We start from the raw sequence: 12,825 nt of genomic DNA on the forward strand, positions 1-12,825 counted from the left end.
AGAAATCAAGTAGATTTTAGAAAATACTATTGGGCCAACAAGGAAGGATTGGAGCTTGCGTTTGGATGATGCACTGTGGGCATATCGTACGGCATATAAAACACCCCTTGGCATGTCCCCATTTCGGCTTATCTATGGCAAACCGTGCCATCTTCTCGTAGAATTAGAGCACAAGGCGCATTGGGCTGTCAAAACAATCAACATGGACCTTGATGCTACTGGAATTCATAGGAAGCTCCAATTGAATGAACTTGAAGAGATTAGGCACGAGGCTTATGAGAACGCTCGAATTTACAAGGAGAAGACAAAGGCTTTCCATGACAAGATGATTCGTGGCAAATCATTCTCCATTAGGCAGAAAATGTTACTCTTTAATTCCCGCCTTCGATTGTTTCCTGGTAAGTTACGTTCTAAGTGGGTTGGCCCATTTGTTATTACTAATGTCTTTCCTTATGATGCAGTCCAAGTTCAAAGCTTGAAAACAGGACAAGAATTCAAAGTGAATGGACATCGGTTAAAGGCCTACTATGAGAATTTTGAGGAGCATGTTGTGGAGGATGTACCCCTCCATGCCGTACGCACTAGTGAAGCTTAACATGGCAGTCGTCCGGCTGGAAGACGTTAAAGCAAGCGCTTCTTGGGAGGCAACGTATGCATTCCACTTAGGAACGATGAAACTTTCACTCCAAAACCAGATTTGCATTCCTCAAACCTTCTCTTTTACTGTTTTATTTTGCCATGTTTTGTTAGTTGTTTGTTTGTTTGCTTATGTGTGCGTTTATGTTTTAAACATTGAGGAAAATGTTTGGTTAAGTGTGGAGGGGTAAACAAGCTGTTTTTGCATGATTTTCGTGGGATTTTATCACCTATCACTTCTAATGTTGTTACTCACTGTTTTAAGTGTTTTTAGTGTGTTTTGGTGTGTTTTAATGTGTTTTGAAGTAAAATTCCGAAAATTTGAAAAAAATTCTGGAAAAAGTGTTTTGATAAACCCAAAAAGAGTTGTTTTTGTGTGTTTGTTTGTGTCTTAGGGTACCTTCCAACACAACGATGAGGATTTGGTTTTTAAGTGCATGACTGTTAAAGAAAGTTACAAGCATGGATGGAAGTTTGATATGCTCTTTGGTTTATGCTTGGTTGTAGTTATAGTTTACAAATTCACATGTACTCACAAAAGGAAAAAAAATCAGTTTTTGTAACATTCTTGAAGGAAGGAACTCAAACTAACACTACATCCCTGAGAGACTTGAGCCTAAACGTTTATTTGGAGAGTTATTAATCTATGCATTCTTGTTTTCTAAAGTTGTTGTATGATCTCATTATTCTTTGCTTGGTTGCTACTTAGAATGTGTTTCATCATTACAAACCCAAATACTAGAACTCATGCCCGTTCCATTCAAAGCATGAAATTGATTTGCATAACACATATTTAAGATGAAGTTGTTTAGTGAACCAAAGCCAAATAGCCGAACCCACCTTTGTCATTTGTTTTGTAGGTTTAAGCCCCGTTGAGCCTTGTTTAGCCTATTTTCTTTGTTAACCACATTATCCTTACATAGCCTAGAATAGGACTTTCCATACCTTGTTCTTAAAGAATAGTGAAGCATGACTTAGAGTGAATTCCTTTTGATCAACATATGCAGAAAAGTAAGTGTGGGGGAAGAATGTTTCAAAGTGTGTGTTTTGTGTGCCAAAGACAAGGGCACGACAATAAAAAAAATAAAAAAAGAAAAATTCGTGGAAAATAAAAAGTGAGAATGAACTCACATGTGTTGGTTGTTGAAGAAAGGGTCCAAAAGTTTGAATTTGATCCTAGGTGTTGCATGAATCTTCCCTTGTGTTTAAAAGTTGATTTTTGCATTCAAAAGTGAATTCTAAGTGTCAATTTCATTACTTTACTTACTATTTCTTTCAGAACCTTTGTTGTTCCTTACCTTTCTTTGTTAGCCAACACCCTTAACCCCGTTACAACCATTGACTTCCATCTTGAGTGTTGTGTGTTTCAATATGTGGAGTTTAGAGTTGGTAAGAGCATATGATATCACTGGTTCTCACGTCTAAGTAGTGGCATTCCATTCATGAGATTATACATATATATACACACATTAATAATTCTAGAAAAGTGATTTCTTTGCTATAACATATGTGAGTACTAGTCTTCATGTTTACATCAATCTTCTCACATATACATAGTGTAGGGAGTGTAGTCAGAAATTCTTGTGTGAAAATAAGAGTGTACTTAGTGAGGAATTGAGTGAACTCTCTAAGGCATGTTACTACATTCAAAACGTTGTTTTAATTGATTAAATGCGAGCTAGTGGATGGTAACTATGATTAAGTATGTGCTCGAGGGTAAGGATGGCCAAAATCTGTGTAAGTAATGATTTTTAGCATGTCATGTTCATTGGAAATCCCTGAGGTAATTGTTGGAAGGTCTAGATTGTGTTTTGTTTCTTTTGTTTGTTTCATTTTGCTTGAGGACTAACAAAAGCTAAGTGTGGGGGAATTTGATAGGAGCATATTTAGGTGACTTAGTTAGCTTGTTTTCTTGCATTTGTGTTGTTAGTTATTAGTTATTAGTTATTTTAGTATTTTAAGTTATTTTCGTGTGTTTGTAGGTCCAAAGGGCTAAGGAGGCAAGAAAGTGCATTTTAGAGCATTTTGGAGCAGTTTTGGGCTTGGAATAGATATCACATGCTTGGAGCAAGGGAGATGGACGAAATTGAAGACCTAAAGATGCTAGGATTCTTAATTGAAGATGGATTCCTAGAAGAATGAAGATTCCTAATTACACAAGCATTCCTACAAGTAGAAGGAATGTTAAGCCAAGGTTTCCTACTTTGGTTTTAACCTTTCTTAATCCTAAAAGTCCCTAAGTTCCAGCAACAAAGAGGACTCCTAATCATATTAAGACACTAAATAAGAACTTCTAGAAGTCCTAAACCCCTTGCCACACCTCCCTTGTCCCTTTCTCTTCCTTGCCGTGCAAGGGAGAGCCTTTCTTTCCTATTTCCTGTACCAAATCACATTCCCTTTTTAATTAAAAGCCTTGCCGCATATCTCCTTACTTTTTCCTTTGATTTCTAATTTTGTTTTCCTTTTTCTAGTAGTTTTGACTTAATTTCTGCTAACCTAAATAAGTTAGGGTTTTGATTTCCTAAAACCTTAAATATTTCCCTTTGCTGCACAAAAATACATCATTCTTCTCATCCATTCTCCAATACACACATCCAGCCGCACCCTTACACTCTCATCACCCATCACTCATCCACCATCACAATTCACCATAAAAATCATCAACCATACCTTGTGCCATAGTAAAGAAGAAGAATGAGAGCCCTTGGACGTGCTTGCCATTCAAGTTAGAGTTGCTGGAACGTTTTTAGGTGTAATCTTTCTTTTGTTTTCAATGTTTAAGTTTAATAATCTTTGTTTTGCGAGTATGAGGAACTAAACCCCTCTTAGCTAGGGGGAATTTTGAAACCATGACTATACTTGCAATATGATTTGATTACATCCAGTTGTAATTTCATAAATTGTGAATTTAATTTACTTATCTGTTTGAATTAAAACTTGTTTGTGTATGTGGGTTGAGAATGCACACTTATTTTGCATGCATAAATCTGATGCTAGGATATAAGGGAGTTTCACCTAATCGTTATGAACTTATATTCATAAGTAGTGGAGGTTGCTAGTCATAATCGTGTTAAGTAAATTCCTGGCATAAGTATTATGCACTTTCATAGTTACGAATGCCTTGTCAATACTTATGATTTTCATAGAACTTAATGATCTTTGATTGTATCTCTATTATGCACTTTCATGTAGGGAACTTTTGAAGAATAATTTGATTGCGATGCACTATTTCCGTCCAATTCAATGACATAAGGAAAATCTAAGGGTTAATTTAAGCGTACCTAATTAAACTGGGGTATTGAGATTTATGGTTTATTGAAAGAAACAACTAGAAATCGATTGTATGCAAGTGTGTCATATGTGGAAAAGAACCCTCTAGCTAGCCCATCATCCATCCAATTTACCCAATTTCATCCAAACTTTGTTTTAGTTTACAATCTGTTTGTTTTACTTTCAAATTCATCAAAACCAAATCCCCCTTTACTTTAGTGTGTGTAATTAATTAGAATGTGTTTTAGTTTGTGTTTTTAAGTGTTTTGAGTCAAGTAAAAGTCAATTTTCGTCCAAAGTCATTCCTAGTGTCTGTTTTGAGTCAATTAGCTTGTTTTGTACTGTTTTGAGTCATTTGAGTTGTTTTAGTGTATTAGAGTCTAGTTTTGCATTCTTTGAGTCTAGTTTAGTGTTCCAAACTTAGTTTTACGTTTTCAAGTCAGTTTCAAGTGTTTTAGCAATCCCTAATAATCCCCGGCCTAGAACGATCCCTACTTACATATATACTACAATTGTCAACAAGAGGGTTTAATTTGTGTGCTTATATATTTCGCATCATTGAGGGGTACCGTTCTAGTAGTTAATATGTGTGACTAATTTTGCTCCACCAAACACCATTGGAAGAGCAAAATTTTGGCATGGATGACCTTGTTGGCCAAATTCCTTTACTAAACCATTTACTTTGTGAACATCTTTCCATGTTCTTGGATCAAGTTTGGTGTATGTTTTACTTATGGAGAATCTTATTGATATTGTCCTCAAATATGAGTTAATTGAATCTTGTTTCTTAATACATGTGACCGAATTCAATTAAACATGTGATTAGGTAGGAATGTGGGGAAGTTAGTTATCTAGATGAATGCATACTACGCACACTAACTTTACACCTAAATCACATCTCTAACAACGACTTCAGGTCTATCCAACCTGATTAAGAGCATTGGCACGCTCCTCATTGTATGAATGGTATTGCATCACCATTTAAGGGACCTTAAATTCTTCCTGTCGTTGAGTTTTTAAAGATATTCGAGAGAACAATGATCATAATTGAAACCATTGATGAAAATAGAGTGGAATATCTTTGCACCACCTCCAAAAATGAGCCTAAAGCTTTGATTTGGGGCCAATGAGTTGTCTCCCAACTGGGAATACACCACATATGGTTGGCCTGGAGCCTGGTGATTCGAGCAGTTTACTTGCTTTGGCATGACCTTTTGGGACACTTAAGTCGAACAATGATGCTACGACGCATCTCCTTACCCGAAGTAAGGATCTTGTGCCTACAAGCACACTTTGCCAAGCCTGCTTATTAGGGAAATTGATTTCTATATCATTCCTAGCAAAGATACGAAACGACTCGTTTTTCGCAGTGGATTCAAGGGAATATATGTGGACTAATCCAACCAAAATGCGGACCATATAAATACTTATGGTTTTGGTTGATGAATCGACAAACTGGTCACATGTTTGTCAACACACATTGCTGCTAAACCTCTTGGCCCATTAAGGGTTCACCACCCTACTTATCCCTTAAAGTCCGGGAGCCTGGATAATGCCGGAGAGTTTATATCGACGGTTTTCGATAAAGTATTGCATGTATTTTGGGTTTATAATTGAACATCGAATTCCCATGATTCACCCCAAATAGCCTCACCTAGCAATCATAAAGCGCAATTTAAATGATCGTCCGAATTTCGGTGAACGTACCAAGTTTTCAGTTTCTGCCTACGGCTATGCAATCTTGTATACAACTATGTTGGTCCGCCTAGAGGCTTATTGCCACCCAACCTATATGACGTTATAGTTGGTTACTGGGTACGAACCTGACGATTTTTGTATTTACACCTTTGGGTTTGCATTCTATGTGCCAGCTTGCGCCGCCGCAACGTACCAATATGGGTCCTCAAAGAAGGATGTGTATCTTTTGTCGATCATGATTCTTCTTCACACTAGCTCTTTTCAAGCCTTTGCACGCGATCTCTTTACCGCTCATTTGTTGGTTGTCACTTTAATGAGATAGCCTTCCCACCGTTAAGGGGAGATAAGAACGTCAACGTTCTTGGATAACAGCACGAATTTGCATGGGCGTTGCCCATTATGTTTCATCTCGATCCCCGTACCACACATGTATGATAAGTAAATGCGATGAATTCTAGATTTCATAATGTTGCTCCAAACGCATTCCTCTAATCTAGTTAAAGTAACAAGATCATATACCAACTGCAAACATGTCTACAAGGATAGACGTACTCAACGGACGTCGAGTCAACATCCCTAGAGGGTGTGCCACCCCTGTTGGACGGTTAGGTACACCGGCGAATAGTCAATCAATCTGTTTTGGCCTGGAGCATGACAAATCATTCGTTTCGTTGGATTCACTTCCCTGGAAGAGGAAGACACGGCACAATAATGAATCTACACTCGATCGTTGTCTCAAATCATTTCCATCTTATGAGATTAATCCAGATTACACCCGAGACTTGAAGTTCTTGGTCCAGTATACAAGTTTAGATGAGCTAAATGGAATTGAAATGAGATTACCATCGATGATGTTTTCACTTATATGGTAGTTACCGACATAAATGAAAAGTGACGATATCGAACCGTGTTTTATTGATTAAGTGACAATGTAGAATTGATTGGACAACTGAAATTACAATCCATATCAACTTCCTTACCAAAGTGTGTTTAGACCCATAGTTCCCACACTGCCCAAGGTAAACCTGTTGTGTTACAAGTGGGAAAGGAAACGTTATGAGATGAATGATATAGTGCATTATGATGCACACCTTACGACAGAAGGTTTTTCTCAAATGTCCTGTGATTGATAGCAGCATTATGAAATGTGGTTAGTGTTTTCTCATTGGGGATATAGATACGGAGATTTACATGTAAGTTCTCAAAGAATTACGTGTACTGGTTCAAATAGTTCCAAAACCACGGAACACCCTCTTAACTTGTTTGAGGTGTTCACTTACAATATGACGGATGTGGTATACCCGTCAAAGTGATTATTTGATCAGTCAGAGATATGAATTATGCCCTTGTGTGTTAAACTATGAAGTCTTATTTTCGAATTGCTAGAGTTATAGTTTATGTCGTTAATACAAATCTCACTAAGACTTTAACAGAGCTTGAGAAAACTGCCTCGCACCTGAAGATGGAATTTGAGATGAAGGATCTTGGGAAAACTCGTTTATGCCTTAACCTAAAGTTAAAGCATTGTTCTGATGGTATTTTGGTCTACCAGTCGAACTACACCCCGAAGGTGTTACCTTTGAGTATACCTATGATCGTCTATACATTATATGCAAATGAAACCCTTCAAGAGGTTATGGAATCCGAAATTCCATATCTGAGTTCAACTTTGCACTTCGTTGTACTTAGCTCATTGTATTTAGATAGGACATCTCCTTCGCTATTAATCTTAGTAAAGGTGCAGCACCGCGCCTACACACAACCATTAAATTGGTATTAAAGACGTACCCTGAAGGTATTATGAATTTGGGCAAATCAAATCCTAACGCATCTCGAGCAGATCAAACCCGCACAAGGCAAAATCCCCGAATGGTTATATCTTTACCGTTAAAGGATATCACAATATCTTGGAGGTGCACGATATGACCTTAGTTGCGAAATCTTCGAACCGTTCCAAGACTCACCTTACTTCATTATGCCACAAGTGAAACATGGTTTGAAGTTCTCGTTGAGCATATTTCGAAGTACTTGTTGTGTTTTCATCCATTGTTGAGTCCCAACGACGATCCATGAAGATTATGCCGCATGTATCAACTCGACCAAGCCATGATACATCAACGAAGTCAACGCCAAGACATATTACATCTACATCTACATCAGCAAAGCATCTGGAGATTGAAGTCATGCAAACCGATCCTAGACAACCTTGCCGACCTTTACATGACGTCACTGCCAAAGTCAACCTTCCTGAAGCTTTTCCAAGGAATTGGTATGCCTAACTGTTCATATGCAATACTTATAGTTCTCATTTGGAAGTTATGTCAAACTCAGGGGGAGTATCCAGAAGTATACTCACTTGATCTTAATGTACACTTTTTCCCTACGATTAGGAGCATTTTTCCCACTGGGTTTTAGCTACCTAACTAGGTTTTAACGAGGCACCCATCCTAGGCTGATCATACCCTTGTGAGCTTACCTACTTGCGTCCAAAAGATGTATAATTTTGACTTAATGCAACTTCTCACATTTCTTCTTATTCTATTGGTTTTTCTCCCACCTTGGGTTTTACCATAGCGAGGTTTTGTGAGTTTTACCTTTTTATGCATTCTTATGTTGATTTGAGACTCGCATTCGCTCATTGTGTCGACGACTTCATCAAATGTACTTGCTTTATCACTGAAGACTTGATGTGCCATTTACTTGAGTATTTACACACTTAAGGGGGGAGTGTTGCAATCCTATTAGATTAGGAATGTGATTGTGTAAATCCTAGTATATCTTTGAATATCTCTTATATTCATATTAGGAGTTGATTACCTATTAAGAGTTGTAATCCTAAAAGGGTAATGGATTAACCTTCCCTACTACTATAAATAAAGACACAATGGGGTGGAATAGAACACACCCATAATTACACATCTCTCTTCTCTCTATTATTGTTTCACCTTTCTCTCTCTATGGCCTCCATAATTGTTCAGTAAATTATGCTTACAACATCTTCCTCTTTTAACCCCATATTTGATATTTGGGTGGAGTTTTTGTCTCGTGCGTCATTTCCTGTTAATTTTAGACCACTTACTTTTCTTTACCTTTCTTCGTAGAATTTCACCCCATTCCTATCTTACATCAGATTCCTCCACTTGTAAGGAACTCGACCTCGAGTTCTCCTTAAAACGATCTTGGTAGCTAGTAGACAAGTCCCTTGTTAAGCAAATAAATTTTTCAACTCGAGAAGCCGAACTTTTAGTGCACTTAGGTGGGATAATCATGAAGTTAATTTCATAAACAAGATTAAAATATACCAAATGATTATCAAAATATTTTTCCTTCCCCAAATTTTTTTTGGCCAACAATAGAATTTAACTCCAATTTATTAGATTGTTGATTCTCTAAAGGCATAACAAATTCAGAATCACCCATTTCTTGAGTCTCCATGTAACAACTTGTCCCTAATTTTACGATTTTTATAATTATAATGGGAATTGATGAAAATGCCCCTTGAGGTGAGATTGTTGACTTTCGTTGATCGTTATTTTGTGGCGCGTATGAGCTATTATCTTATCGTATTTTCGGAGTACGTGGCACACCTCGACCTAAATCAGGGCGTGTTGGCCGTCGCGTAAGAGTGACGTAACCATGTGCACAGTGCGGAAGTAAAATTGATATAGAGACATACGAGTGAATAAAAACAAAAAAAAAAAACCAAACTACTAGCAGTACTAGCTAAGCTAAAGTGCTAGTGCGAGATTAAGTGTGAAATACACAACCAGAGCATAAATAACCTAAGTGCAGTCAAGCAGGACAAGTACTAATTATACAACACCCAAGGGTGATCCTACATTTATGATGTTCTGTCAGAACCACCGTTGAAATCCTGGTGAGCCACCAAAGTACTTCTACCTAAAACCTGGAGGGGCGCAAAAACAGAAAGTGTGAGTGGGCAAAAACAAAGCTTTTCAAAATCATTTCATTTCTCAAATGTTCTAACCCCTCACCGTAAAACATGTATAATTTCTCAGAAAATATAATATATGCTATATCAAAATTCATGCTCAGGATGAAAGTCCATAGAAATATACCATGCCAAAGTATCTCAATGAAATGCTATAAATAATCCAGTTAAAATATATCAATGCCAGACATCATATCAGCTAGATCCACCTAACGTGACCTGCATGGCAATCTATATCTCATAACCAATCTCAATCATATCAAATTCTGCACACAAGTCGGAACCACCTAAAGTGGTCTGTACAATAGGACTAGGTGAAAAATAAATATGCTCTAGTGTTACGATCATATGAAGATTGTGCGAATGATCGCAGGTCACCTATGAGTTGGAACCACCTAAAGTGGGTACAACAAGCTTGTGCACCTAACTTGGATCCAAGGTGAGGATATGGTGCGGGAGGTGAACATCACGTGAAGGTCTGTGCCCTAACTCCGGGCGGAAGCACTAACACCGGGGTGCAGGTTTATGAGCTCTCAATACATCATATCGTATCTTGCATAACTGAAACAATCTCATATATTTAATTTATTAACTTACCTGGCACTTACCTGTGCGTCTGCAGCACCAATAATAAATATATGCAACTACTAATGCATAAATAAAATAGGCAAATACTTTGCATGGCATTTCAAAACGTATAATCATTCAAATTCATTTTCCGGGAAAAATCTCAAGTATATAGGCATATACGGAAAACCAAAAGCCCACTCACTGATATGTTGAAGGGTCGTAACCCCCGAGCCTCGATTGATGACGCTCGTCCTCAGGATAGGTCTCACCTATATGCGAAATAACTGAATAAAAGTTATTTAAAGCACATACACAAAACTAGGAAATAACTTCTCATACAATGCTCAAATGGGGTGTTTGAATATACCACCATGACCTACTCAACGTCAGGAGCATCCCCATAATTTTAGAAAAAAATTTCATGACCCCACATGCCCTCACGCGCGGGCCAAGGCACGGCCATATACGCCCCCACGCGCAGGCACGTGCTTGGCACACCTAACGGAAACCTCAATGTTGTTAGGGAATATTCCGTTAAAAAGTAGCATATGCCGTTAAAGTTACCTAATGGCGTCAGAATATTCTGTCAACTTTGACGGAATATTCTCCTCCTTCTTCCTTGGTTCGCTAGAGTCCGGTGCCGGTGCCGCTGCGATCGCCGGTTTCTGGAAAATCTTTAAAGCTTCATATCTCACTCATTTTTGCACCAAAATCCATGAAATTTGAACCAAAATGAAGCTTAAGGCTAGAGGAACAAAACCTTACCACTTTTAGGCCTTGAAATCCACGGGATCTTGCCTGAGAGACCTCGACAATCCGGCCAAAATTTCAAACTTGTCAAACTACGCTTCCCGACGTCCAAATCACTCCAACTTTCTTCCTCGAGCTTCATGAGGGTGTGTTAAGGCTCCCTCTAACCTTAAAACTCCTTGAAAACTTCACGATTACGTTTGCATGAACAATACCTTAACTCGGGAATTCTGGTTCTCGGGTTTTCGAAGGTTTCACGTCCTAAAAATGGTATGGTTGAATTCTTGGGCTCGTAAAGAACACAGTCATTACCTTCACCACCTTGATTCGTGCACAAAATGGTTGATTCACGAATTGACCGTACAATTGTATGGAAGAGGAAGAAAAACCGAGAGGGAAGAGAGAGAAAGATAGTCAACGGGAGAGGGAGTATGTGTGTGGTCTTGATTTTCTTACAACCACCCAAAACAATTAGAACCTTTAGTTCTAATTGGGTCCAAAAATTTAGAAACTTAACATATTGGACCACCTCTAAAAGCATGTCACACACAACACACCTCAACGTCCAAGGGAAAAATAGACATTTCACACTGACGATAAAATAATTCGGGACGGACTGTGACATGTGACAATACGAATAGCTAGGTGAAAATATAATACTATAACCAAACTCAAACTTTCATTCTCGTTCCATACAATACTATAATATGATATCCTTATAAAAACATGGAGTCAAATATATATATATATATATATATATATATATATATATATAATAACATCACGCCAAATATACATATATAATAACATAAATTTAAAATAATTGTACTGAAATTAAAATTAAACATAAAAGAATTTTCACCTACGTATTTGAAACATCACGTACTCTGAGAATACGATAAAATAATAGCTTATACGCATCACAAAATGACAGTTAACGGAAGTTAACAATCTCGCTTAAAGGGGCATTTTCGTCAATTTACCCCATTAAAATTATAAAAACTGTAAAATTAGGGATGAGTTGTTACACTCCACGTGTGGGAAATCATTCTCAACAAGCAAAATTTCTTGTTATTTTTCTTCTCCCCTAACATCCACCATTTCTTGGCAAAATTAAATTTTAGTCTCCATCAGCGTAGCTTCTTTTCTAATGATTGATTGGCCCGTTCTTGCCAAATACAATTTGTAGAAATCAGGAAAGAATTTCTTAACAATTAGTCGCTTCCACCAACGTCAAGTTTGGATAAGATTTTTCCCTTGTCACCTAGATTCTGCATTTGATCCCACCATAAACGCACATCACCATCTAAATAAGAAGTAGGCATCTTCACCATCTTCCTTTCCGTAATTGGTCGTGTCTTGAAAAGTTTTTCTACATCCTCAACCCACAAGAGAAACCTTCAATATAATCACTTCCAGGGAAAATAGAAATATCTTCAACATCAACTAGAAATATCTTTAACCTTGAATAGATAATCGAAGGGTGTTTGACATGAAGGACAATTAGTATTATGGTTTGCATTTCTCTCCACTTGTAAGTAAGAGGTCTCGTATTCAACTCCCATGAATGGTGAGTCAAAATTTTCATCTTTAAATATTGTTGTAACTGAGAGATCTCAGATTCAACCCTAGCCGCCCCTCTTCTTTCTTTCTTGCCCAAAATCAAAGAATCTCACTTGTCCCATATCTGTAGACCCCTTCCTTCGGTTTCTTATTCTCCAAGCTACAATGTAGTAGTGCTTTATTTAGGTTTTCTAGTAAACATAAGTCAGATGGTTCCATCGACAGGTTCAAAGCATTGCTAGTTTCAAGATAGTTTCGCTAACAAGAAGAAATTGATTTCCATGACACTTTCAATCCACTAACTAAGACAGTCAGCAAAAGACTTGTTATCTCATTGTTTGGTTGCCCGGTTCCAACTGATTTCAATTTCTAAGGGAGAAATGAAA

At 37.6% G+C, this 12,825-nt stretch overlaps 1 protein-coding gene and 1 long non-coding RNA gene across 3 annotated transcripts; one reads left to right on the top strand and one right to left on the bottom strand.

Annotated features, from left to right (window-relative positions):
• The first annotated feature begins 202 nt into the window (after positions 1-202).
• On the top strand, positions 203-595 carry LOC139190899 (uncharacterized). Its single transcript, XM_070811389.1, has 2 exons — positions 203-398; positions 462-595. Exons 1-2 carry the CDS (start codon positions 203-205, stop codon positions 593-595), a joined length of 330 nt encoding a protein of 109 aa, XP_070667490.1.
• An 8,692-nt stretch (positions 596-9,287) lies between these two features.
• Positions 9,288-11,187, bottom strand: LOC114820740 (uncharacterized). 2 transcript variants are annotated; one of them, XR_003768189.2, is made up of 5 exons: positions 10,892-11,187; positions 10,691-10,791; positions 10,494-10,624; positions 10,329-10,395; positions 9,288-9,511 (listed from the first exon to the last, which is right to left on the bottom strand). It is a non-coding gene; the product is annotated as an uncharacterized lncRNA (long non-coding RNA). The 2 variants fall into 2 exon arrangements; XR_011574824.1 differs by having other exon boundaries at positions 10,494-10,791.
• Positions 11,188-12,825: the final 1,638 nt, after the last annotated feature.

This window comes from Malus domestica, chromosome 13 (genome assembly GCF_042453785.1).
Source record: "Malus domestica chromosome 13, GDT2T_hap1".
Lineage (NCBI taxonomy): Eukaryota > Viridiplantae > Streptophyta > Magnoliopsida > Rosales > Rosaceae > Malus > Malus domestica.